The sequence below is a fragment of the Telmatherina bonti genome (assembly GCF_933228915.1).
Source record: "Telmatherina bonti genome assembly, chromosome: 13".
NCBI classification, from domain to species: domain Eukaryota; kingdom Metazoa; phylum Chordata; class Actinopteri; order Atheriniformes; family Telmatherinidae; genus Telmatherina; species Telmatherina bonti.
The window spans coordinates 32,954,206-32,981,476 of NC_136611.1; the positions used below are offsets into that span (position 1 = coordinate 32,954,206).

General features: G+C 39.7%; 1 protein-coding gene across 1 annotated transcript in view; it reads left to right on the plus strand.

The window, feature by feature from the left end:
• Positions 1 to 26,763, plus strand: part of nsmfb (NMDA receptor synaptonuclear signaling and neuronal migration factor b) — a 60,944-nt gene extending 34,181 nt beyond the window's left edge. The window contains exons 6-15 of the mRNA XM_079251782.1: positions 1,794 to 1,846; positions 3,188 to 3,277; positions 3,840 to 3,967; positions 4,065 to 4,148; positions 5,116 to 5,149; positions 5,431 to 5,501; positions 7,334 to 7,413; positions 8,088 to 8,190; positions 20,154 to 20,229; positions 26,624 to 26,763. Of these exons, the coding sequence (XP_079107908.1) occupies positions 1,794 to 1,846; positions 3,188 to 3,277; positions 3,840 to 3,967; positions 4,065 to 4,148; positions 5,116 to 5,149; positions 5,431 to 5,501; positions 7,334 to 7,413; positions 8,088 to 8,190; positions 20,154 to 20,229; positions 26,624 to 26,721 (817 nt within the window). The 3' untranslated portion in view covers positions 26,722 to 26,763. The remainder of the gene's footprint in view (positions 1 to 1,793; positions 1,847 to 3,187; positions 3,278 to 3,839; positions 3,968 to 4,064; positions 4,149 to 5,115; positions 5,150 to 5,430; positions 5,502 to 7,333; positions 7,414 to 8,087; positions 8,191 to 20,153; positions 20,230 to 26,623) is intronic.
• The last annotated feature ends 508 nt before the right edge of the window (positions 26,764 to 27,271 follow it).

A 27,271-nucleotide genomic window follows, 5' to 3' on the forward strand; every position in this document is an offset into this window, starting at 1 on the left:
TCAGCAAAGACGTTTTATCCATGATTTCTGATACTGTTTATGAGACATCATAGTGTTTTGAGTAACATTATGAATTTGTCATACTACTTTTGATTTCTCTATTGAGATCACAGTTCAGATTTTTAAGGCAATACACTGGCTTGTTGGACATGAAAAATATGTCATTATCAGCTACATATTTGGCTGCTTTTCTTACTTCTTGGTCATGCTTTTTGGCGTCTATTTGGTTTTAATGCTCAGAGAGATAAGGTAGCCTCGGATGAAGATGATTCCACCTGAGCACATCTTATCAAATAATCCCAAATGACTGTTCAGTCAGAGCATCTGACTAAGGGACGGGTGTACTGATGTAGTTTAAGTACAAAAGCAGGAAAGTTGGAAAAAACTGGTTGGTACACAATGCCACTCAATAATGTCATGGATTCATAATATTATATGATCTCATGAAGTTTAGCTTCTTACAAATATTTGGCAACACTGTTAACTTTTCACACTGGAAACATTGGCAATGGTTGGCTACTTACTTTAACGCAATAACAGACAGATAACACTAGATACAAGATACATAGCATGTGGGTATTTAACAATATGTTGACACGCAAATAGCACAGCTGAACAGCTACCAATTGACTAGCATGATAGTAGCATGTGGATGGCTAGATAGATTAACAGGCTAGTAGCATGTTGATGGCTAGCTAAACGTAGACTGACTAGTAGCATGTGGATGGAATACTTAACAATGGATTAGCTAGCTATTAGCAGGTCAAATACTAGTTTACGATAAAGTAACATACTAGTAGCATGTCGATGGCTAGCTAAACATAGACTGACACTCTAGTAGCATGGGGATGGAATACTTAACAATAGATTAGCTAGCTAATAGTAGGTCAAATACTAGTTTACTATAAAGTAACATGCTAATAACATGTGGAGGGCTAACCAACAATACAGTATATCAACACACAAGCAGCATATGAAGCTCCAGCTACAATATCAACATTTTAGTAGCATAATATCATGTTCGTATCATGTGGACAGCTAGCTAGCAGTAGATTGAAATGGTAGCAGCAGTGGATGGTATGAGGCTGTGGAAGTGAACTACTATTGCTAACAAGCCATTACTAGTCTGCCAGGGGCTGGAACAATTCATTTACAGTCAAGGATACAGCAACTTTTCCTGTTCACTGGTTTACTCTGGTTCACTGGTTAGCTTGAAATTTTATAGCCAGTAAAATCACAAAATGAACAGTGATCAATTTAATACAACAATCCAGACTCTACATTTATGGATATTGCTTTAATGATGCTGCGATGGACTGGCAAGCTGTCCAGGGTGTACCCTGCCTGTTGCCCAAAAGCCAGCTGGGATAGGCTCCAGCTTACCCGCGACCCTGTATTGGATTAAGCGGTTCAGAAAATGAATGAATGAATGAATGCTTTAATGATGAAAGAGAAAAATGTTCTATGTAAAGGTTGTAGTGGACAAAATTTGATAATGGTTTTATTGCTCCTTTAATAAAATAAAAAATGAGGATTGTATGGAAGAAAAATTATGTTAAAGCAGTTTAAACCATTGTCATTGTGAGGGTCTGGAAAAATATCCCTTGCATAACTGTACATGGAAGTGTATTTACCGGACTTTTTGTACATAGAATTTCCTTCCTGATAGCTTATTATTATTTATATTAGCTCTTCTTCTATGAATCTGTGTTGAAAAGTTGAAAATATTCTCATTCAGATTATGTTTTCACATTCCCGATGGGTGTCCTTCTTTTTTTTTTTTTAAATGATAGAAATTTCCGCAAACACCTTCGGATGGTGGGCAGCCGCAGGATGAAGGTCCAGAGTGAGTACTTTAGTGTGTCTATTTGCATGATTGTTTGGTGTGTGTATGTTTTCATGCATTTCTGTGCTAAAATGTGAACCATAACATCACAAAAAATCATCATCAGACTTAATTCATGCTTTACGCATGGAGCAGTAATATGTTAGCATGTTCAGATGAATGTTTTGTGTTGGAAATTGACTATTAAGGTGAAAAATATCTTTTTAAATCCTCACAGATATCCCTTCAGTCAGTATTAATGGTTTAGAGTGATTATAGAACTGTTTCATCATGTGACTATTACCGTGGAAATTGTGTCATTTTTCGTATTGATTGTGTATTTTACTGTTAATCCATTTCTGTCCCACACAGAATCACTCCCTGTGTAAATGTACTGTTATTCTTTGTAAACAAGAAATTATTTGTATTGCTTTGTTTGCTGTATTTTGGAAAACACTGAAACAGTTTTAATGCAATTTGTCAAGTAATTTTCCTCATTAGATCTCCTTGTACAAATCAAGTTTGAGTGAATGTAAAATAGTACAACCTAACTTGCACAAAATTTCACTAATCGATAAGACTGAGATTGACCAACTAAATATTCACCATTAGGTAATGAGTTAACACAATTTTCTAACTGAACGAATGCATTATTTTCCATTGCAAAAAGTGAAATATTTCCCTTTGAAATTAGTTTGTTTATGATTACCTGTAGTCACTTGTTGAATATTTGTTGTTTTTCATAGTTGTAATTTGTAGTGTAGCAGTTTTTCTTTGGACTCTAAAGCATAACAAGCTAACACCTAAACTTTTATTTCTATTTGAGGAAATAATCTTGAGTTTTATTTTTACTCAGAAGTAATATTTGACTTGCCTATTAAAACATAAAAATCAAAAACAGAAGTCTAAGCACAGTGAAGTATCATGCCCAATGGAAGGTTCATCTATAGTCAGTCCTTGAGGGTCATTGTGCTGCAGGTTTTAGATATTTCACAGCTCTGCTACACCTGATTCCACAGAAACAGATCCCCTCAACAGCTTGTTGTCAAGTTCTTTCCAAGCCTGTTAATGACACATTAATCTGACTAGTGTGTATTGCCGCAGTTAACACACAGGACATTGCTCTCAAGGACTGGAGCTGGATTCCCAGCCCTGTATGCAACACTGTAAAATGATTAACTACAACTTCATCATGGTATGATGTGAAAACCTGCAACCCTTTGTGATCCTACAGCAGAAGGCCACTTATTACTTGTTCTTCACACACGCTGGTACAACAAGACAGAGCTCTTCGTCTTTGAGACTTATTGTTGTTTACAGAGTGTGTGTGCGAGTGACTCTCTTCCCCCCTAACTCTATCAGCATTCGCCGACCGCAGAGCCAAGAGCTTCAGCCGATCGTGGAGTGACCCCACCCCTGTCAAGCCTGAGTCACTCCATGACTCCAGAGACAGTGAGTCCATGTTCTCCCAGTCACGCATATAAACAAAAACACGTATTCTCCATGCACTTCCTGCACATGCAGACTTTGATTTAGACACATCCTCATACAGACAGGAACATGTACAGCTGAATAAAGATGCTGGATACACACTCAAACATATTGAAATTGCAGGCAAATGAAAAAAAGGAACAGTTTACAGACTCAGATGTACATTTCTGTTACTGTATGTCTATGATTCATCTGTTCGGTTTATGTGCTGGTCCGTGTGCTGGTCCGTTTGCTGGTACTGGGCTGTTTCCATCCATCCACACAGCCATTTTCATCCTGCATCCTGTTGTCCATCTGCCTGTTGCTTTGTGCAACATGTATTTGTGTGTGGCTGGATGCATTAGGAGACTGTTATTGTGTCGGTTTGTGTTGTCTGTCATTTGATTGTAACTCCTCCGTTCTTCCCCTTTGTGCAGGGATAATAAAATAACAGGTGCAAAGCTTTTAGAAGGTGCACCCTCATCTGTAATCCGGTTTGTGTGTTATCCTTTCATCTGGCCCTTTGTTCCTGTGTGTGAGCCAGGTGGCGAGCTTCAGGCCTCCTCAGGGACACTAGATGAAGGGCTGGATGAGGATGCTGACAGGGAGGAGGAGAGGGAGATGGAGAGGGTGGCTTGCAAAGGGGAGGACTTCATCCCACCAAAAATCATGGTGAGGATCTCGGCTATTGACTTTCATATTGCACTCATTTTAATAAAGTCTTCCATTTTAATGGAGTCTGGCTTTCTCCACATGATCGCCTCCACAGCTGATATCCTCCAAGGTACCAAAGGCTGAATATGTTCCAAACATCATCCGCAGGGACGACCCCTCCATCATTCCTATTCTCTATGTGAGTTGCAGCTATTGATTTGATGTGTGTTACAAACTGACATGGCTGTGTGGTTTAATATGACACTTACCGATCAACGACGGTCTGTTGTATTTGCCACAAATTAATCACTGTAGGGGTTTTTATATTAAAATTAAAGGAACAGCAGGCATTTTAACCGTCACAGTTAATTTTGCTTGTATGATCAAGGATGGGATTTATCAGCTTGTGATGATGCCTTTTCCCTACAATGTGTGCGATCACAGTGGCTTTAAGATTCCTTTTAAGAAGAGTGTACTCATGAAAACGTAGTGGGTTGTGTTGTTTTTGCAAAAGGAGAAAACCTGGGATGGTGTAGTGCAACATTCTTTCAAGCACTGCCAAAATCCACTTGCAGATAGGTCACAGCACAGACAGAAATAAGCTAGCCCATTTCCAGATTCTTTGTAGGTTAAAACTAGTTGTGAATATGGAAAATTGTAGTACAATATGTTCGATACAAGGCAGCAGTTTTCAGGCGTAAGCAGAAGAATATGGCATTTTCCTGGATTTACTAGGTTTTCAGCAGAGTTACTCCAAATACTGTACTGGTTAGACGTTACTGCAGTGATTTACTAATCTCTTCAGACAGTATGTATTCACAAGACAACTAAAATCTTGGCCAATGTTGTTTGCATAAACATGTAGTTTTAACATTGTGTTTAAAGCAAGTATAAGCTGATACCCACAGTTTAACCTCTATAAACAAAGTCAGAGGGATTGCTTGCTCGTTTCTTCGGACTGGGTGGTTGATAGCATGTTTCTGTGGACATTTAGCCTTATTATTCAATCCTTTTTTTGGTGTTTTGAAACATTAACGTGCGGAGCAGAAGATGATCTTGGACAAAGATAATTTTGTGGATGTTAATGTTACTTCATTCATTAGGTTCTTCTTGTACACAACCACAACCTTTAACTGAACAATGTTTTTTATATATTCTCTTTGAAGGATCATGAACATGCAACATTTGATGACATCCTCGGTGAGTGCCATACTTCTTTCCTTTTTCTTAAATACTGATAACATTCAGGTAAATGTTGTGAGTATTGCTGTAAAGGTGGGAGATATGAGGCTGGAATAAGTTTCAGCTGGCTGAAGTGCAGAGATGACTCATTGTTTTTCTCCTCGTGTGCTAGTGTGAGCCTCTCAAGGGACAGCCAATTTGTGTTTCTCACCATTATAGCTGAGTGGGAAAAGTGACACCTCTCCTTCTCCCTCCCTCCATCCCTCCCCCTACTCTCACTCTGACACTCTTTCCCCCAGAGGAGATCGAGAAGAAGCTGACTGCCTACAGGAAAGGCTGTAAAATCTGGAACATGCTCATTTTCTGCCAGGTGAGTGACAGCAGGCACAGATATAAGGACATACGTTGACATTGTTGGGTCATGTTTTCTCATAAACATTATTGTGGATAACTATATTCCAACAATATGCTCCAGTTAAAGTAAGTTTTCTTATAGAAAAATTATTGGCTGCATGATTATTTAGGTTTAACCCTTAAAAAACAATTATTAATGAAGTTTAGAACTCTTAATTTATTAGCAATGAACAAAATCATGAGTGCAAAGATCTGTTTATATTGGTCTGAACATGTTCAATATAATGAAATTACATGTAGAAGAAGTAAACTTGCTGGCTGCTGAAGACATCTGCTTTTACGAGGCAAACAGTTTATAGTATTAATATAATTATAATGTTCAGTTAAGGAAAACGTTGACATTGTATTAACAGGAAACCAAGTCAAGACTTTATGCTAATTTTATTGCTTTGTAACTTGGGATAGATTAAATTTACATTTCTCCCATCAGCCTCCAGTTAAAGCATGTTTATAAAATGACAAAATTTTGCAAAATTCTCTAAAAGTTTTCACCAGTCTTCCTTGCTGCTGAGCAGAAAGCCCCCATCATGAAGCTTCCACTGCCGTGCTTCATTATAGGACCACTATTTATGTTATCATATCAATTATCTTCTCTCACGTTCCCAGAGCTGTTTCAATGAATTCCGAGTTAGATTTCCATGGCAGCACTTATCAGGTATCATGTTGCTTTCACATTTAAAAGGTAAAAGTTATTTTGCATGATTAATATATTAGCAGGAAATCTCTTACAAAAGGATTCAATGTGAGCATTCATTGTCATATACACAGAGATAATTCAGTTTCTTGAACAAGAGATGGTTTGTTATCATGGCTAAAATAAAGCAGTTCCCCAAAATGATCATGAGATAAGTTACACAGTTATTATTTAGAAAGTCGATATTCAGAACCTTCTCAGGCAAACTCAAGCCTACACATTTTATATAGATTTTCTCTTATGTTTTAATGACTTTTAGGCCTTAATCCTGGTTCTGTCACCAGCTGACTGGAGAGACTTGAGTCTTTTGGAGAAACAGGAATTATATGAAGTGATATAAAGGGACATGGATGTGAGAACACACAGCAAATAGATTTGAAAAAAATATGTATACATTTAGATACAAATTAACTTAAGTATATGCAGAGAATAATTTAGACAAACATAAACTTTTTAACATAATTAATCCCCTGCATGGTATATATATATATATATATATATATATATATATATATATATATATATATATATATATATATATATATATATATATATATATATATATATATATATATGTATATATATATTATATGTATATATATATATATATATATATATATACAACTAATCAAGGCAATTATTTTCAAATATATATATAATATATATAATATATATATATATATATATTATATATATATATGTATATATATATATATGTATATATATATATATGTATATATATATATATATATATATATATATATATATATATATATATATATATATATATATATATATATATACAACTAATCAAGGCAATTATTTTCAAATATTAACTTATATATATATATATATATATATATATATATATATATATATATATATATATATATATATATATATATATATTATATATATATATATATATATATATATATATATATATTGTTAAATTAAATAATCTTTCGAGCTTTAAGTCAAATTTTTTAAAATAAGTTTTAAAACATTAATTTTTCTCCTGCAAAAGGTTTAAACAAGCATAAGTTTATTACACTCACGGTGTGAATAAATTTCACAATGCTGCTTGTCCTCAGGGTGGTCCAGGACATCTGTATCTGCTGAAGAATAAAGTGGCCACCTTTGCCAAGGTGGAGAAGGAGGAGGACATGGTCCAGTAAGTCTTACTTCAACATAATGGGATACTCCACTAGGAAATAGGATCACCTGGAACTTATTTATGCCTAATTATCCAGTTTCCTACTTTGTTCTCATGTGTAATCTTAGATGTTCTTGAAACTTTGTAATAAAACCCAGGACAATACAGTGTTAATCATTTTAGTCTGATAGTGCTACGTTTTAGTACCAAAGTTTACAGATGAGCTGTGTCAGATTTTAATGGCATCACATATGGGGGGAGCACAAAGATGTCTTCTGCTTTCATGACTCTGCTTCTGACTGAGGAGAAAAGCTGTTGAAGCTGTCCGAGTTGTGCAAGTGGAACTTATTTCACCCTTAAGACTGTGTTTCACTTCACCAATAATCAGCTGCGCTGAGAAAGCTAGCTAATCAAGCTAGCTATGCAGAAAGCTAGCTAATCAAGCTAGCTATGCAGAAAGCTAGCTAATCAAGCTAGCTATGCAGAAAGCTAGCTAATCAAGCTAGCTTTACAGAAAGCCCGCTGTAGCGTTGCACGCAGTATCAAACCAGCCAATCTGAATATGTCAGAAATGACTGTAAACTGAAGTACATTTATGAATGGGACTATTGGAGCCATGCATGGTGACCACCTCCCTGTCTTTACCATATGTGCTGGAAGGCCTTCACTTTTTATCTGTAATCTGTGAACAGGTTTTGGCGGCGACTCGGCAAGCTGATGAGTAAGCTGAACCCGGAGCCTAACCTCATCCACATCATGGGCTGCTACGTGCTGGGGAGCGCTAACGGCGAAAAGGTTTGTAAGCAGCCTCAAGGACAAACCAGACTGCCTTCCCTCATCAAACATTGATGTTTCTGCATGCATGTGTGGCATTCTTATTCCTTATCACAAATATGTACGCGCACACACACACACACACACACACACACACACACACAGAACCAAATGCTCTCGGTGACCACATGCAAATAAATCATTTAGACAGCATAGTTTGCTGTGTCTCTTGACATTGCAGAGTTTGCAGAGTAATCTTCTCACCACAAATGGTAAAACATTGAGAATGCAACAATTTTTGTGTGTTTTTAAAGTCTAAAACTAAACTAATTAATAAACAAAAGAGACAGGTGTATGGCTTCCAACAAAAGAAGCTCCTTCTGCTTCTTGGCTGCAGCTCTGATCCTGCTGTCATGCTGCAACACAGCACAGCATGGCAGGTGGAGGGACGAAGAGGTGGATGGGACAACAAAGACGCACAGCGTTTCCAAGTGGTGGAAAAAAAATAGACTCCTTGACACCCACTCAATTAAGCAGCACACATGCAGACCTACTTGCTGTCCCTTAAATTACTTGCTCACACATGTACTTTCACACTCCTGTCTTACTCTTGCCACAACCTTTCCACCTCCACAGAGACTGACACACGCTATATGCAGACATGGCCACATACAGCCTATATGCACCTGAAACAAGCCGTCTTACTGAATTATTCATATTATCACATGCTGCCTCTTTGAAAGACGCTGCACTACTAATTATTGTGAAAAATTGCAAGAATAAAAGAAGATAAAGAGTAGATGTCATTTAATGCATATCACATGCACATATTCCTCTTGACCTTAATGCTTGAAGTGCAGCGCAGAGATGGGAGGAAAGCCAAGATTATCAGAGAGCATAGCCAAGAAATAATCACCTTTATCCTGGCTCCACATTCGGTGAGTTAGGGGTGTCGGCTTGTAGTGCGAGACATTTACTGCAGCAAAAAGATTCTACAGAATTTATAGGAGAAAACAGTAGATTTAGCATGAATACCCGCAGTGTGTATGGGTTCAGTACTAAATATGTGTGCTAGGACTCAGTATTCATAAAAGCGTTCCGATAGTACCTAATGCCGATGTGAAAAACTAGAGCTTTCGTATTAAACACGTTATGTAAAGAGATTCATCTGTGGAAGGGACAAGTTCATTTTTTTAGATAATAGTAATGATTACTTTGTTCGTGCTAATTGGGAAATACAACTTTGAATTTGACCCTCTGTACTGGGAGCAGTGGGATGCCATGTTTCAGCACTATGGGTGCAGTCGGGAAGGGTTAAGGACCTTGTTTAAGGACCCACTTTGGTTCGCTTCTGCTGGCACACTGGGGACTCGAACCCGGGTGGGTCTCGACTCAAGCCTACATCTGTTGCCACTAGGCTTCCCCACCCCCACCCCTCCTTTACTGACACTTTACTGACGCTTTGTCACAGCGGTGACCCAAATCCTTGGACCTCCTTATGAAGGTTACCTATGAAGGTTACCTTAAATGGCGAGTATGACTGCAGGATGACCCTATCATTCAGTCGACCAGACAAAGTGGATTTAAAAGTTACTAAAAGTAGGAACAAGACTTCAGTGTTATAGTTCCCAGTGTGCCTTTAACACTCTGTGGACGCAGGCATCGTCGGCGATGCCAGGGACCGTGTTGTTTAATCTAGCATAGCTTTCGAACCATAAAAGATAGAAACTTATTTTTTTCTCCCTCTTTATTGGAAGACTCCGGGCTTTCAGACGGTATTTCTGGCATCACTGTAGCCCATTCATAAGGGATACAGTGTTGTGTCAAAATAGGTGTTCCAATCAGAGCCTTTGTCTTTGGCACATGACACGTGTTTGTCCAATCAGAGCCGATGATGCCTCAGGAAACGCCTCCAAACAGTGTCAATCACTCTGCATCGGTGTCATTAGCAGTCGGATAGCTGCCTTCTGTATTTACAAGGCCAATAAATTGTGAAAAGTACAGCTTTTATGCACGCGTACCATGCATAATTGCTCAAACAAACATTTGCATTACTCAAGTAGTTTATTTCAACATATATGACACGACGGCGTCGTAACAGATGTATAACTTGGTAACAGATACAGTGTGTGCAGCTGACAGTGATTTCGGAAAGCTGCAGTGCTTCAGTCCCCTTCAGTACCTTTAGTCATGCTTAGAAATTATAATACTTTATAATTATAATAAGCAAAGGAGCCTCATTTACATAGCAGTTTATGATATTTCAATTCCAAATAATAATAATTTTAAAAAAAAGGAATAGGACATTATGGGGCATTGAAAGGTGGTGTTTATTAGCATTTAAACTAAAAAAAAATTCAGGCGAGGTTTATTTCTCTAAAATACCCTGGGTCCCCAGAGGGTTAAAAAGCTCCTGTTGGATCAAACCAGATAGATTGAGATCTCTAGAACAAATTTCAGGCTGGGGGGAGGGGGGCAGAGAGAGCTCAGCACGTACCGTGGCAACATTGAAATTAACAAAAGCCTGACAGCGCAGGATGTGTTGCCTGTAAGGAGATAAATATGTTGTCAGTTGTCCAGGCATGAATGAAGTTGCACCCGTATAAGAGTCTGTGTGTGCATAACGGTGACTAATTAAGCAGAGTATTAAATGTCGTGGTGAATGAACGGTTGATAAATTATTCGTCCATGACGGTGATTAAGACCCTATAAGTAGACATTCTAGTGTTTTTAATGCATTGTTGCTACTTGTGTTTGGTGTAAACAAACCGCAGCCCTCTGTTTGGGTCTGATCGTGGCCCAGATTGTTCATAGACCAGTCTATCTCGTTTTCGTTATAAATATTGTAAGGATATCTTTCAGCCATCATGCGCAGCAAACAGACTGCTTTCACCAGCTAAACTGGGGGGTTGTGTGTGTCACTTGATGCAGTTGATGCCACAACCTTAAGGATTGCAAGACTTCCTGTTGGGGACTTGACCCAGGTAGGCAAAGGAACCACTCTGGGACCTTCACCAACGCACTTAAACCCAGACTGCTCCCCAAGTGCCAAAACATGGCAGCTTACTGGTCTTTAGATCAGCTGTTCCCAACCTATTTTCCCTGAGACACCCCCTTGGATCCCCTATGAAGCTATGGATCCCCCAATCACCCCCTTTGAATTGATGTTTGGTTTGTGCTTCATTAGCTGCTTCTGATACATCCTGGCCAACTCATTTGCTCTGATAAAACCCCAGTAAGGTAATTACCAACATATAGCCTTACTTTCTTTTACTTTTTTATTAATTTCTTTCATTAAAAAAAAAAAGGATGAATAATCTGCACTGTGAAATGAAGGAAATAGATCGTAAATGGAATCTTATTTATATCGCGCTTTTCCCGTCATGTCGAACACTCAAAGCACTTTACATACAGTCTAACATACACTCATACCTCGATAGGCACACCGGGGGAGTGGGACAAAGCCACCTTGTCACACACCCCGCCGACCAACACCCAGGCCTCACCCAGACCCACCTACCTGACAGTCACAGACCGTCATATCCCCAGGAACACACCCGCAGTCCTACGTAGCAACCACTTTACGGACAGTCCACCTGGCTGTTAGAATAACTATTAGCGGTGTACACCTAGTGGTTTCGCTGCCAATACTGGGAGCAGGTTATGGGAGGGATACCTACCTGGGTGTATTCCATGTCCGCTGGGGGGTTAGAGATAACCAAGTCAATGGTTTTACTGCATTTATATAGACGGTGCATGTCGCAATGCGGCAGTGACATCACCGGTTCTTTGTTCTCTTTGATAAACTGTTGGAAATGTTTATAAGGTTTGCAAATGTGTACTTTACATGGATCTTTTGTACATATTTATTGCTGTGGGGACTTAGTAAGCCAGTTATTTGTGTTAGCTGGGGGAATTCCTGTTAGGGGCAGAGCTTGGTGTTCATAAGACCTTCATTCAGAGCCGAGTTGACTGTGTGAAGAGTCAGGATTAGTAACGCGTAGTGGAGAGTGAGTAGTGAGAAACCTTTGATGAGTGATCAGGGGAGAATTTGTGCGTATTGTAAATTTTGCACATATTTTGATCACTGTATATGTTGCTGCTCATTGGTGGATCGTCAACAGGAGCACAATAAAGCACCTTAATGAAGCCACAACTGCCGCCGTATTCATTGAACAACACAGAACCCCGTCACAGGGACAGTGCAGGATTCAGGGTCTTGCCCAAGGACACTGTATAGCTGGCAAGGGAAGCTTGGAATCAATCCACCAACCATCCGCTGCAAATGGTGCAAAGTTTGTATCTCTGGGCTCCCAAAATGCTCGTTCCATCTGAATAAAACACCTGAACCCATCTGTCTGTGGACATGGCCTTCATTTAAACCACACTGCTCTGCTCTAAACAGTCAAAGCCTCTGGGGGCCCCATGTGCTCTTTGGGGGACCCTGTAGCTCATCTAGAGATGGGTGAAATGCAGACACTAATTTCTCAATCATGAGATATGAGAAAAATTAAGAATATCTGGAATAATGACGTATATTGACATATATATAATAATATAATATATTTAATCAGTGTAGAGCTTTTTTTTTAATCGAATGAAGAACCTGAAAACGTTCCCAGTTGTGACTCCATCAGCAGCCTCCTCAGTGTGTGGCATTGTGATGTTTAACATGATGTATGGCTGTATGTCTACATGGAGCTGGTGTAATTTAGAGCTGCACATATACAGGTCTGCTTGTTGTAGCTTTCTGATGTCAAGAAAATCCTTGCAAGCACGTTAAGTGCTGCTCCTGTTTGTGAGTTTGCTGCTGTTAGGTCTCGCCCTGAGGCAGGAAAGAACACAAGCTGCTCCTCCTAACAGTCCGTTGCAGCTGTTGTCTGAATTTGCTGTCTCTATATCTTTGTTCTTTGCTGAGTTTAGCTCCTTTGTCTTTTTTGAGGCAGATTCTACAGAGAGATGCGGTTGGTCAACACTGAATTAGCATGTAGCACCACTGCCAGGAGTTACATTTTTGGGACAGTTAATGGTGAAATATTCACGATTTTTCTCCCGGTGTGGGGTGAATGCAGTTTATACATGATAGTATGACTCCAACTTTAATGTTTTCTGTTTCTGGCGTTGTTTCATTGAGACAAACAGTTGTTGATTCCCATCTTAAAAGCAAATGCAGGTGCAGTGCTGAAGAGACGAATCATGTAATACAGTCCTAATGGGGATATGACACACCTGTTACTCCCTGGTAATAATTTTATAAACTAATGTTCCAGCAAACTCCGCCATGCTTTTCTCTTTGCTTTATTGTAATCACCAGCAGGTGGTGGAGTTAAGTGGAAAATGATATATTGAAGCTTCACCCTGCAACGTGTAGCACATTAACAAAAGTCGTTGTTGGCGTGAGTCAGACCTGCGTCTCTGTGGTATAAAGCACAGTCAGGAGTGCACACTGTGATAGTCACTGTGACATTTGGCATCTCCTCTGCGGTGATTTGGTACGAGATGCATGAGGAGGGGCATGAGCGGGGAAGGGCTTATTCACTGCATTTAACAATTTGTCCCCCCGCTGTTGCCTGTGTGCGCTCCTGCAGGCTCAGCTGGAGAGAGCCTCTATTAATAGATTGACTGGCTGAGCTACCTTCAGAAGGTGCTCCGCTCTCCTCATCAGCTCTGCTGTCAGCCATCTAAAAAGGTCAGTACCTAGAGGTCGTGTTTGTTCTCATCAGCTGAGTTTAATCTCATTCTGTGAACGGATTCGGCGTTTCTACGGCAGATGGTCAAAGCCTGATTTCAGCCAGAAAATGTTTCATTCTTCTAAAACATTCACAACAACTTCCATGAAACAGACACTGTCTCGGTTCAGGAAGATGAGAATGTATAAAAGTACATTTCTAACATTTGTCATTGGCTGCCATGAGCAAGGACAGCTGATACACAGAAGCGGAGCTACAACTCCGAGACAAAACATATGAACAGTTGAGGAATGGACTTCTTCTGACCCCTGAAGGTGTCCTGAGGTACCGAAGATTTTTAAAATGCTGTTAGACCTGCTGTATTATTTGGATCTGGCATGTTCCAGTACATTACCAGTAGCCAGGTCATGGTCCAGTTGTCCTGAGACCACTGGCAGTACGTAGTGTCTGCAGCGCCTCTGGCCAGCTGCTCTCTACACGGGTTGACATTTCAGAGACGTAACCGCTCGGTCATATGTCTAGAACAATCCGGCCCTCGTCGGGACCCTTTACATCTCACACCTGCACATTTCTGAGACAATCGATTGTTTTTATCTCGACTGTCAGTTCTCATAATGTTTTTGTCTCGGTGATGTGATGCATTCAGAAATCAGATTTTCTGGGAAGGAGTGAGGGGTGACGCAGCATGCAGTAAGAATAAGACTATCGATGGCGACCAAACATTGCTACTGTCTTCCATCTGGTTATCATTCCCTGACTTTCTGAATCTCCTGAGGTCATGTGATGCTCACACCTTCACGCTCCAGCACTGACACCTGCAGCTTGGTTTTAACGTAGGAGGGCACACATGGAAAGATGCCTTGGAAGTTTGGAAGATCCAACATTATTTCCCTCAGGCTGATCAAGCTCTAGTTTCTGCTTTTCTGCACCAAACTGTGGCAGAAATACTTTTGTTTATGTAAAGGAAGAAACAGTGACCATCTGTCAGAACAATGTCAGCAGCTTATTTGTTGAGTAACCTGTAAATGAGTAAGGCCCTGATGGATCAATAAAACGATAATTTTCCTAAATATCTAATGAAAAAGCAACACGTGCCCTGCGTGTGTGCGTGTGCATGAACTAAAAGCAATAATTAACTATGTAATAGTTGTTTTCAAACTTTCTGAGCTTAAATGTGATAAAACTGCAGTAGAAGTAAATATCCACTTCAGAGTGTAGTAGAGAAGTGTTAAAATGACAGCGACGAGTCAGTGGATACGACAGCCAGCAACAGTTCTATGGCTCGCCTGAAACACCTGCGTTCATGTAGACCAGCGGCGCCCAAAGTCGGTCCGCGAGGGCCGATGTCCTGCAGGTTTTCCATGTATCCAGTTCTAACTCACCTGGCTTCCATTAAATGGATCCAACAGTTTATAAAGTTCTGCACAATGACTGATCAGTTTGAGTCAGGTGTGTTGGAGCAGGGAGACATGGAAAACCTGCAGGATTAAGGCCCTCAAGCACCAGAACTCCCTTCCCACCCCTTGGATTGGAATCTGGTTATTCATTTATTTATTTACATTCATTCTCATCTATTTCTTTTTGTAGCATTTATATTTTGTACCCATCTATTATAATACGAAGGTTTTGTTGTTGTTTTTTTTTTTTAACCAGATCAGAACCTAGTAAATCTTTGTTTTGTTTTATTTATTTAAATATTTTATGCTTTTTTTAGTTGTAGTTATATTAACTTTTTTTTTCCTTTTCACCAAAATTGGACTGAAACCTGTTTATTTATTTAATTATTCATCTAATCTCATGCATTTAATTTTTGTAGATGTCTATTTATTGCAGGCTTGCATTTTTAACAAATGAAATGGATTTTTAATGTGGAGTAAGATTAGGTTATTTATTTATTTTATTTTTTTATTTGATTTTTATTGATCTATTATCCTTATTCTGTTTTCTTCATAGACATCTATTATAAGTTTAAGGCAGACGTTTCTTTGGTATCTTTTTTGATCTATTCAAACCTTTCTAAAGTTTGGAGTTTAAGCTTTCATAAGAAGAAACAATCAGCCTTTTTACTTAAAGCTTTGAGAAGGGAGAAGTGTTTTCAGTGTCCTATGTGTCTGCAGACCAGTCATATTTACTGATTCTGACCCGGCTGAGGTCCATCTGCAGCTTCACCAGTAGCTTCGTCACCTTGCATCCAGTAAATTAATGGCAATCACTGGGATAAATCAAACAGCTTGCCAACGTGGCCTAAACTGCTTATATTTGCATTCAGATAAATGGAACCAGCAGCCTGCATGGTGGTGTGGTGGGTAGAACTGCAAGAAGGTTCCCGCTTTCCATTTATGGAAGCTGTCTTGCTCTGATTAATTATTGCTATAATTGGAATCATTTGATGATTTAAATTCACCCTACATGTGAAGGTGCATGATTGTTTTCTCGTTGGTCTTTAGAATGGCGACTTGTTGGTGGTTTAACCTGGTCAAGATAGCTCAACCCGATCTTTGTGTTCAGATGTGGAAGCACTCATATGAGTCATTCTTCCATCCTGATGTCTGTACGGAGTACATCATTATGATGTAATGGGTTACTGTGAGGATCCGTAATTACAGCCACACACAAGGAGCTCTGGACAAATGACCAGTTTATTGGTGAAGGAGAATGAGCAGAGGATCACTCCGGGTGACTGGTCTGCTGAAGAAACCAGGCTCCAGATGGGAGGTAAACGGAAGGGCAAATTACTCGTCCAGGCAAAGACAAGGCTCGGAGATCCAAAGACAAGCAAGGGTCGGTAACCAGAAGATCCGAAAAGTAGCGGTGTCCGTCAAGGGCAAGGCAAGGTGGGTAATCCGGGGGCATGAAGCAGAAGGTCGGCATCCGTAGAACGCTGCAACACAACTAGACATAAGTCTGATGATCATCAATGATGAGCGCCAGCCGATCAGGATGGCAGAACATGACATATGAGTCATATTTTGGGTTATGTGCTAACAACCTTTTTGGTCATTTTGATTGGAGGACTTGCTTTTCAGTGTAGGCCCGCCTGACTCAGCGCATCCAAATATTACTTTAGTTTTAACTGAGAATCCAACAACAGTCCCTTCCCTCTTTGGACTGATAGATGCACTGAATAGCCTTCTTGAAACCATTTGACTGCTTGGCTCTTTGTGTGTTGGCGCACCAGCTGGCACTGGAGGCGTCCTCAGGGGAATGAGAGGAGAGACATGGAGGAGGAGGCAGAACAAGAGGGAGGAGGAGGCGGTAGACAAGTGCAGACAGGGCCAAAGGCAGCACTATCATCAAATATGACAGGCCTTCTGATGCACAGATACACAGAGGTGCTGTGGAAACCTGCAGCCGATAATGGGATTGCACAGCAGATGTGCTCTGAATTTTGACAAACTAAAAAGCCAACAGGTTATATGTTTTGACCCATTTCTGGAGCGACCCTCTATCAACTTCCATGATAAATACATTCAAAAGGTCCTCAAACAAAGCCTTTGGAGGCCTCGTTGGTCTTCTGAACAACCTCGGTGACCAAAACACTTTGAGGTCTTTGAGCTTTGTAGGAAGTCGTGCTGAAGCTGTGATGAACCCTCCACAGACTGTCTTCTTTATGCTGTTGGTACTGGCTCAGCCGGCTTATCCTTTGTAGCACATCTTTCAAAGCCACTGAGCGCAGAAGCAGGAGGCAGCGCTGTGTCGCTGTGAGCAATATGTCGCTGTGGCAATCCATGTGACACAACTCAAGTAGGAGCAGGAGCTGGTTCAAATTTAAATGATTTTTCCACATCATGATCTGAGTCCTGATCAGCTTTGCACATTAATGATATATTACAATATTACTCAAATACACAAGAGATGGTTGTATCACTTCTATAAGCCTAAAGCTGCATGAGCTGAAAGACAGACAGGAAAAAGCCACATCAGACAGAGGAGATGGCCTTGGCACTCATCCTCAGGCACTTTCACAACCATTCACACTGACTCTGAGTGAAAAGGCCTCACATGTTGGGTTGGTGACACATATCCGCTTACATTCACATATCGGTGTGAATGTAAGCTGAAATTTGACCTGAAACTCCCCACCAGTCGGCTGAAGAAACCTTTCTGATAAAGAAAACCTAAGCACCTAAGTCTCGTTGTATGACCCAGGTCACTGAGAACCAGTCATAAACCAGTTTAAAATGTTCAAATAAAGTTTGGCTTCTTGAAATAAAAAGCAAACTAAAGGATGCTTCAAGTATTCTGTAAACCGGTTTTCTTTGTGAGGATTGAAGGGAGATGATTATATAATGATGTAATTCATTAAATGAGCTAAGAGCATAACTTTTTGGTCCTTTAAGCTATAAATAAACCCCAGTCAAGCATTGTATGTGTGAAAAGGACTTAAGGTACAAACAAAAACACAATAAATGTTGCTGTTCATAAAATAAACTTTACACTGTTCCAAATTATTAAACAAAGGTTTTGTTTCTGTCAGTGTGAATGATATTTGTTAAAAATCATTTTTAGATTTTATATAATTTAGGTTTGTTGAAATGAAAAAACAGTGAAGAAAACCTTTTTCTACCAGTCACTTATAACCCAGTGTTTGTGATTATTCCGCGTAACAGTTTCAAAGCATTTGATAGGTTGTACAGTCCTGAAAGTACACACTTGTCATGCTTTTTGGAGATTGTTTATCCAAAATCAAATAAACAAAAAAGAGTTTAACAGATCAAATTACAGGTTACCATCAGAGCAGGTCTGGTCCCTTAAGGCAGCCGTTCTGCGGGTTTTTAGATGTTTCTCTGCTCCAACACACTTGATTCACTCAAAATCTTATTGTCAAGTTTGGTTGTCCCCCAGGACCAGCTTCGTCCATTCCTCCCACAGCAGCCTGATAGCTCCTTCACAACTCTCAGTCTTTCATCTTGGAAGTCCCCAAAGTTGATCTGGGTTTTACAACAGTCAAAGATTCAGATTATTTCTGCAGCTTTGTCTTTACTGCAGAAGGAACTATTCTTGTTTTCATACCATGACAGGACACATAAGCACATATTTTATAGAGTTTTTGTGTATTTCTGAGAGAACTACAAATGGGGGGGGGCTGAAATACGGCTTCGTGCACACCTGCAGCCTCTGGAGTGAACAAACCCTTCAGTTTCTCTCATACACACCGTTTTAACAGTGTGATGATTTTCCTTAAGTTTTCATTGTTTTTATTGTTTTTGCAAAGCATTGAACTATTTCATAGTTTTAATTTGCAGAAAGACCCAGTTGGGGGGTACTGGAAGGAATCTGGCATTTGCTTACTAAAATGGAACCACCTCCCTTTAACCTTCATCGCACTGCATGAAAATGATGTTTTTTCCTCATAAAACTGCATTTTTTTTCACAAACAGAAACTAAATCATGCCTACCTGTTTCAAAAGCACACATCTTTCTGGTTTATTGTTGTAATAAGGAAAGAAAAATATGTTCAGAGTGTCTTTTCCATTGTTTTTTGTATATATTTATTGAAAAAATATAACAAACACATAAAAAAATGTTTTTATTATATCCTTTTATTTATTTATTTATTTATTTTTTAAATATTTTTTATTTTACAGTTTTTCTTTGGCACTTTTTACTGGTGAAGATCAGGGGTGCATTCTACCTTAAAATTCAAAGTGAGCAACACGACGTGATCGTCCTGCTCTGTCCCCCTTTACATCTTTTACTTGGTCCACATACCGGTTAGTCTTGCGGACGAACAGAGCGAAGATCTCTTCGTTGAAGAACAGCTCAAGCATTCCCTTTCAGACACGTCATCGTCTTCTAAATGTGGCCCAACAAGTTCACCAACAGTGAACTGTGTTACTGTATTTCAGCGCATTCATGCGCCGGCAGTGTGTTGAAGGTTAAATAAGCCAAAATTGGGAAACAAATCTGTGTGAGATTTTTATCATCAATCTGAACAGACAGAACAAAGAATACAGGTTAAATCTAACACTGAACAACTAAAAGCCAAATGTGTCATTAACCGAAACCCTCCGTGCGGTCGAGTGGGACACCCTGAAATGGTCACCAGCTGCTGTGTGTGTGGGTTTGGTGCTCATGTTCAGTGTGAGCTGCACATCCAGGACTTTATTGCATTTTTTTTCCCATTTCAGACCCAGCAGCGATGACCCATCTCCTCACCTCTTCGCCTCTTCACATGCAACAAGCTGATTCAACTGCTTACATTTAAATCCCATCGCTGCTTTGTTTGTTGTCCTTTTCACAAATCCAGACTGCCCGTGGAACAATTTGTTCTGTCTGTTTTTCTCCCCGCAGCTCACCCAGACCCTGAAGAGGCTGATGAGACCCTCCTCCGTTGAATTCAAGTCCCCACTAGAGCTGTCGGCGCAGGGTGAGAGCACTGCATGCACATTTGCAGATAGTTTCACCTCTGGAGACATGTGAGATAACATGAGAGCAACAAATTACAGATGCAGATTGTTGCTCGTTAGCTAGGTTCCATGAGACCGAAGTGCATCATGGGATCAACATCCATAGGAAAATATGGTGGGGGGGGGATTCTGAATTCTCGATTGTAAAGGTGCATTTACACCGGCACAGTTAAGGCGCGCAACCACAGGTAGCACGGTTTGTATAGTGTGAATGTTCGCTGCAGAGCAAAGAAGCTCTGACTAGAAAACTGGGATTCTCAGGTTCAGTGGCAAATAAAGCCAGGTGAGGTCCGCAAACACACCATCCAGTAGCTCCATGAGACGAAGTAACGCACAATGTGCATCTCCATAACTCGCTGCCTCTCACAATGCTCATCTTGGACAGATTCTGGTTAACAATCCTTTAATGAGGACAAAACTCAAAAATGCTGGTGATATAGTTGGTTTCTAAAGATTGTTGGAAGTGACTTAGTATTCACGTTAACGGGCAAGGCAGGTTTATTTGTATTGCACCTTGCTTGTACAAGACAATTCAAAGTGCTTTACATGGAACATTAAAAGCCCTACAGATGGTGTAAAAAAGCATAAAAGACAACCCAAAGGGAAAAATCCCAATAATATCATAAATTATATCAAAATAATTAAAAGCAAAATTAATTAAAGTTTGCTGTGCAGATTTCATGCATATGTGCATAAGAAAAGAAATGTTTTTAACTCGTCTACATTTAAAAGTGTCTACATGTGACGAGAGTTTAATGGCAGTTTGTCACTCATTTGCAGTATAACAGCTAAATGCTGCTCTTCATGTTAGCTGGGAATATGTCTCTTAAACCACCATTCAAATTAATTTAGCTCAGATCTTTTCTTAATCTTTTTTCATATTACTTACATAAATTAACACCACGGTTAAATCAACCCATGGTTTAAATCTTCTGTATTAACTTCAGCCAGATCATGTGGTCACAAGGCCAGTTCAACTGAGAAGCACTCAGCAGTGTTCTCAGATTGATGCTTAAAGTTGCAAAACCAAAGGAGCATGCTCCTCTTTTTTTATTAGTAATTATTAACAAGGTATTTTCCTGAGATCATGAGCCTTTTTTTTTTTTTTAAAGAAAACATTATTTTTGCAGTTGTGTGTTCTCAAGTCTTATGTTGACCCCTGTGTTCTGCTTCATCTCCACCTTGAGTTGCTGAGAAGTGTTTGTCTCTTTGAGGTAAAATACAGGCAGAGGAAAAAGAGTACATCTGAAAGTGTCCAGGAGGTTTTAATGTGTCTGATTAGTTAGTTTGTACAACAGTAGCAAAGAATACCTCTCAAGGACCACTTTATAGAAATAAAGAGTGATGTAAAGTCCTCTTGATGGGATGCATTCATGCTCTGAAATCCACCATCCATCCATCCATCCATCCATCCATCCATCCAGCCATCCAGCCAGCCAGCCAGCCAGCCAACCCACCATCCATCCATCCATCCATCCAGCCAGCCAGCCAGCCAGCCAACCCACCATCCATCCATCCATCCAGCCAGCCAGCCAGCCAGCCAGCCATCCGTCCATCCATCCATCCATCCAGCCATCCATCCCAGCCAGCCATCCATCCATCCATCCATCCAGCCAACCTACCATCCATCCAGCCAGCCAGCCAGCCAGCCATCCATCCATCCATCCATCCATCCAGCCAACCTACCATCCATCCAGCCAGCCAGCCAGCCAGCCAGCCAGTCAGCCAGCCAGCCAGCCAGCCAGCCATCCATCCATCCAGCCAGCCAACCTTCCATCCATCCATCCATCAATCCATAAAATTGCAAGTGAGTTCTCTTGCATAAGAGGACATTCAATAAATTTGCAGAAAATAATCAATTTCTTAAATATTGAACTTCAGCCGCTATTATTAATGGTGTGCAGAGCATGACAGGGTGTAACTTCATTTAACTGGAAAGAATCAGTAGTAGCATTCCATAAGTCATTTCATGGGGACCAGAAAGCCAAAACTCAGGCTATAAGAGCTGCACTCCACCAAGTATAGAACAGACGATACAAACAAACTACTCAAAGACCGGGTCCTGCTTTTCCTATCAGACAACCACAAAATGTCTTAACTCTAACTTTTACACTAACCAAACGACCAGAGAAAAGTGTTTCTCTGTGTTTTTTTAATTTGTTTTGGACAAAATTAAACAGAATAAATGTTTTATGACAGATGGTTGAGATATTATAAAGAAGCTAATAATAATGTAACAGTAAAACAATTGAAATTTGAAACAGTGATGTTATGAGACTTAGTTTGAGTTTTATACCCAAACCAGTTGGTAAAGATGCTGAGGCAGGTTTATTTCCACAATTTTTTAAAGAAATTCATCGAAGTCACCGCAAAATTACCTCTACCAAATGATAGACCAGGCCTTAAAAGGTAGATTTTCTGATCTTGGAGACACATTATGTAACTTTCGGACCTTAAAACTGTGTTCCAGACTCCAGACAATGACACAGTGACATCTATCATGTGCATTTTTAGAGCCGCTGCTGCCCAGCAGCATCCCGAGGCTGAGAAAGCAACACTATACAACTTTTACATCTTGAGCGCAACGTCACTGATTCAGCAAAGAAACGTAAGAACATTAAAAGAGAGAAAGAGACAAAACAAGAGTCATCATAAGATCGTCTTTTGCTGGCTGGAGAGAGCTAGCAGTTCAGGTAGGATGCTAGATGGATGCTGAATTAGCCGTAGATAGGCGCAGGTGACAGGAAAATGGCAAAGTTCTGTAGTGTGTCTTTATATCTTATTTTTATGGCACATGGATGTCCATTATGCAAGTTTGTGGAACCATCATTGCCTTGCAGCATCGCCAGCCTGAGCCCACTAAACAACAAATGTTTCTGGACTGGACATCAACCAGCAACTGGATATCAACACACTGGCCATAGCAGATTTTTGCAAAGAAATCCAAGAGGATTTTACTGGATTGAGAGAAAAAATAGAGTTAAGACAACAACAGTTAATATCAAAATGACTTTTCTGGCTGGAGAGCTCAGAGAGGAGACAGGATACAAAACGGATGCTCAGTAAGACATCATTGGGGACACCAAAAAGCAGCTTTCAAATCAAATTAAAAATCTTATCTATTAAGCACTTTTCATGTACGAGTAGTTCAAACCAACTCTGAAAAATGTTGCTTTAAGCATAAGAAGGTGTTTTCTTGGAGTTTAGCTTACATGTATTATCTAAACATAAAATAGTTCCATAATCACAAATGTTCCCGTAATTCACTTCAAAATTGTTGTGAAAAGTGTATTTTCCTTTTCTTTTGTATTTTGAATAGATTACAGTCGTAACAGAGACCCGGCGTAAAACGTGCCAAAGAAAACGTGCGAGTCTTTACCAGATTGGTAGGTGGAAGCAGGTGATTGGCTGTGACAACCTCTGGAGAAAAGGACAAAGCTGAAAGAGGAGGAGGAGGAGTAGAGTGTACTAAGCAGCAACATTCATTAGCAATTCACTCACTTGCTGTGAGTTCTCCAGAAAATGATTGACTATTCATGCGTGGCCTCATTTGGATGTTTTCCAGACTTAAAAGCAAACATCTGAAAGCTGCACAAGGTCTGCTCGGTCCGATGCCAACATTTCTGTCCTCACATGCAGCTCCTCCAGATAACGTGAGGTGTGAAAATGCCTCGTGACTGATGACACCATAAGACAAAGTCCAAAGCAGCAGCTTTCTGACCCAGATCCCCGTGCCGCAATCACATTATTGTCAGCAAATCGGTGGAAATGGCAGCGATTCATCAATACTCTGACAGTCATTAAATAAGCTTCCATCAGCGTGATTTTGTGTGTATATCTATGTGTTCACTCTTTTCACATCAGTCTCTGTTGGAGAACTCGCCTTGGGGTCTTTGCGTCCAATAAAAAAAAGTCTTCACTGCACTAGTAAATATCAACAATATGTAAAACGCTCATTTGTTTAGCGTGTCCATGACTCACAGCCTGGCATCCTCTCCAGTCTGAAACACAGTTTAATGAAAATCACCCCATGTCATTCCTGCAGTAAACAAACTGGAAAATGTTTTTCAGTCATTGTGCTTTATATTTATATGGCTGCTTACAGCAGCTTCAGGGAACTTAAACTAATACACAATCAAGGATTCAGCCCGTTTTAAATATTGGAGGCACATCAGAGGAAATGAAAACAGATTGCGAGGAGGGTCTGACCAGGCAGAATTCTAAGCGATGTGATTCATCAAACCAGCAGATAAACTCATGAAACTGACCATCATCTTCCATAGAGAAGCCATTTCTGAAGCAGCTTTCGCTTCATTTTCCTCTTGTGGATGTCCACCGCTGTTGTTATTTTATTCCTCTTTAAAGTTTTTCTTTTTTCATTCAACTACTTCTTCTACTTTATCAGGACCACAAGAAACGTAGAAGAAGAAGAAACTGTACAGCCGAGTCGCTTTAGTCGGCTAAATGACTGTAGATTGTTTGTTATTACTGTTGTTATCATATTTTAACTAACCATCAGATCATGGCCAAGAAGTCAGCAGGACACAAACGTGAATGGCACAACTGAATTAACAACAAAGTTTAACATCATCATCATCATCGATATTGGTTTTCTGAAAACACATCATCTGGAACGATCCAGTATGGTCATCTGACTGCTGAAGACATATGACAGCATTTATTTCCTTTTTGTCTTTTGATACTCTGCTAAACAAACACATTTGCTCGTTGAAGTCTGATAACTTCTCTGCTAAACTGAATTAAAACATCAACAGCTGCATTGAAGGTTACTTAATAGGGCTGTGATGATATGCCTTTGTCCCGATTCTGTTCGATTCCAATTTTGCAATTCTCACATACATTCGAAATTGCTGATTTTTGTAGACTTAAAAAAAGTGTATAAATTTTTCATTTTTTATTTTCATTCAGTTTGGAAAAAACAACCCAGTAGCCAGACCATCATTCTGCTGCCCTAATGGCCAAGAAACCAAGTAAAAAGAACAATAAAAACAATCAAAAGACAAACATTTTATTGTGGATTAATTTTAATTTATTTTAGAAATATATATTTTTAAACAAAAAAAATCCATTTTAAAATTGTAAAGGAAAACATCCATATTTTTTATTTTTCAATTTGATTTTCCCACACCTATTTAATCAGCATCAAGCTGACTATCACATGGTTTGAACCTGTGTGTGTTGTGACAACAATCATGCAAAAACACTCCTGCAAGTAAATCCTCAAATGTTTATTCTAATCATTTATCTACAACAAATACATCACAATGTAAAGAACTGATATTACTGGCTGGTTTACCAGCTGCAAAAGAATAATAGTAGCAGTAAGATGGAGACCATCACACTCCATTAATATCTCGCAGTGGTATTTTGTAGATATAATCTGTTTGCAAATCTCTACAGCATTGATTCATAATGCTAAACAACATAATATTTTGTTCTGATACCAGGCAACAAATGAAATTAAAACCAAAATTCAAAGGCAAATTCTAGTTTGCTTTACTTTTCTGCACATATCCTTCAATATAAATTAATTGAATTACGTGTGAATCTCCCTGTATAAAAATCATTAGGATTTGTTTTATAGTTGTGCTCATATGTCTTCATCCCCTTCCATTAAAGAAAAGGCTCAATTTACAACAGTCACTCAAATAACTGGAGACTTAAAAAAGGAACAATAAATAAAAATTTGCAAAAACATCATTTAGTAATATAAGATACTGTTTTTCATTTAATTGAGTTGAAGAAAGAAAAAAACAAACAAACAAACAAACTGGTCCTGGACAAATTAGAGACTTTTCTGTTGAACATTGGGACAAAATCCCTGTCAACAGGTGCAGAAGTCTGACTGAGAGGAACAGAAAACACCTGACTGGAGCGGAAACATTAAAGGATTCTTCAACTAAATATTACTTTATGAGTGATGTAATATGTAATAAATTATCTTATTTGTTTGCTCTTTAAAAAAAAAAAATTTCTATTGAACCAGAATTAGAAAATAATGTAATGATTTTCATAAGTTTCTTATTTATTATTATTTTAGTCAATTTCATCTTATTTTACAGGCAGCTGTTTTTTATTCCTTCTGTAATGAAAGGGTATGAATAAATATGAGCACAACTGTATGTCAGAGTCTTAGGGTTTGTAGGGTGGGAAGAAGGGGTTGAAATGTGTACTTTGTGCATGCATAATGAGATAAAACCTTTGATAAAAGAAAATAAAAGCTGTAAATCCAGCAGGCGGACGACGTCCCAGCTGCTGCTAGGTGAGCCGAAGTTTCCCAACAACTGCTCTCCGTCGTAACCTCGTCCTCCTTTTCTTGTCATCCCGCTGCAGGCAAAGAGATGATCGAGATGTACTTTGACTTCCGTCTGTTCCGCCTCTGGAAAAGCCGCCAGCACTCCAAGCTGCTGGATTACGACGACCTCTTGTGACCTTGCTGGGTGTTCTGTTGGCTTGTCAGCCGGTTATCGCGAGTCTGAGCCCATTGGTGTGCCGTGACGGGGGCGTTTGGTTCGAGTGGCCCTCCCTTCCTGACCAGCGACTGCTGGCTCTGTGGCAAAGCTGGAGCGGCAGCAGAGTCGGGGTCTGCTTTTCTTTTCTTTTTATTCGCCCCTCCGAGGCGGCAGGACGCGGCCGTGTAGAATCCTGCAGCGGAGCCCCTTTTCACCCCTTTCACCCATTTTCACTGTTTGCCAGAGAAAAGATGAAGAAAGGGACGGGAAAACGGAGGGGAAGTGAGTGACTCATCATCCTAACCTAAATGTGTCCACGATGCTGACTAGTGTTAGATTTGTGAGACGAGGGCGGATGTTGGAAGTGAGTGACAGCAGAGAAGAGAAAGAACTCCTTTCCAACGGCGGAGGATGATGAAGGTTTTTTCCTGCCTGGCGTTCAGCCAGCCTATCCGCTCTTTAAAGATGGAGACTTTTAAAGATGGAACTACGTTTCCTATCAGGTGTGAAAGTTATTTCTAATGGAAGT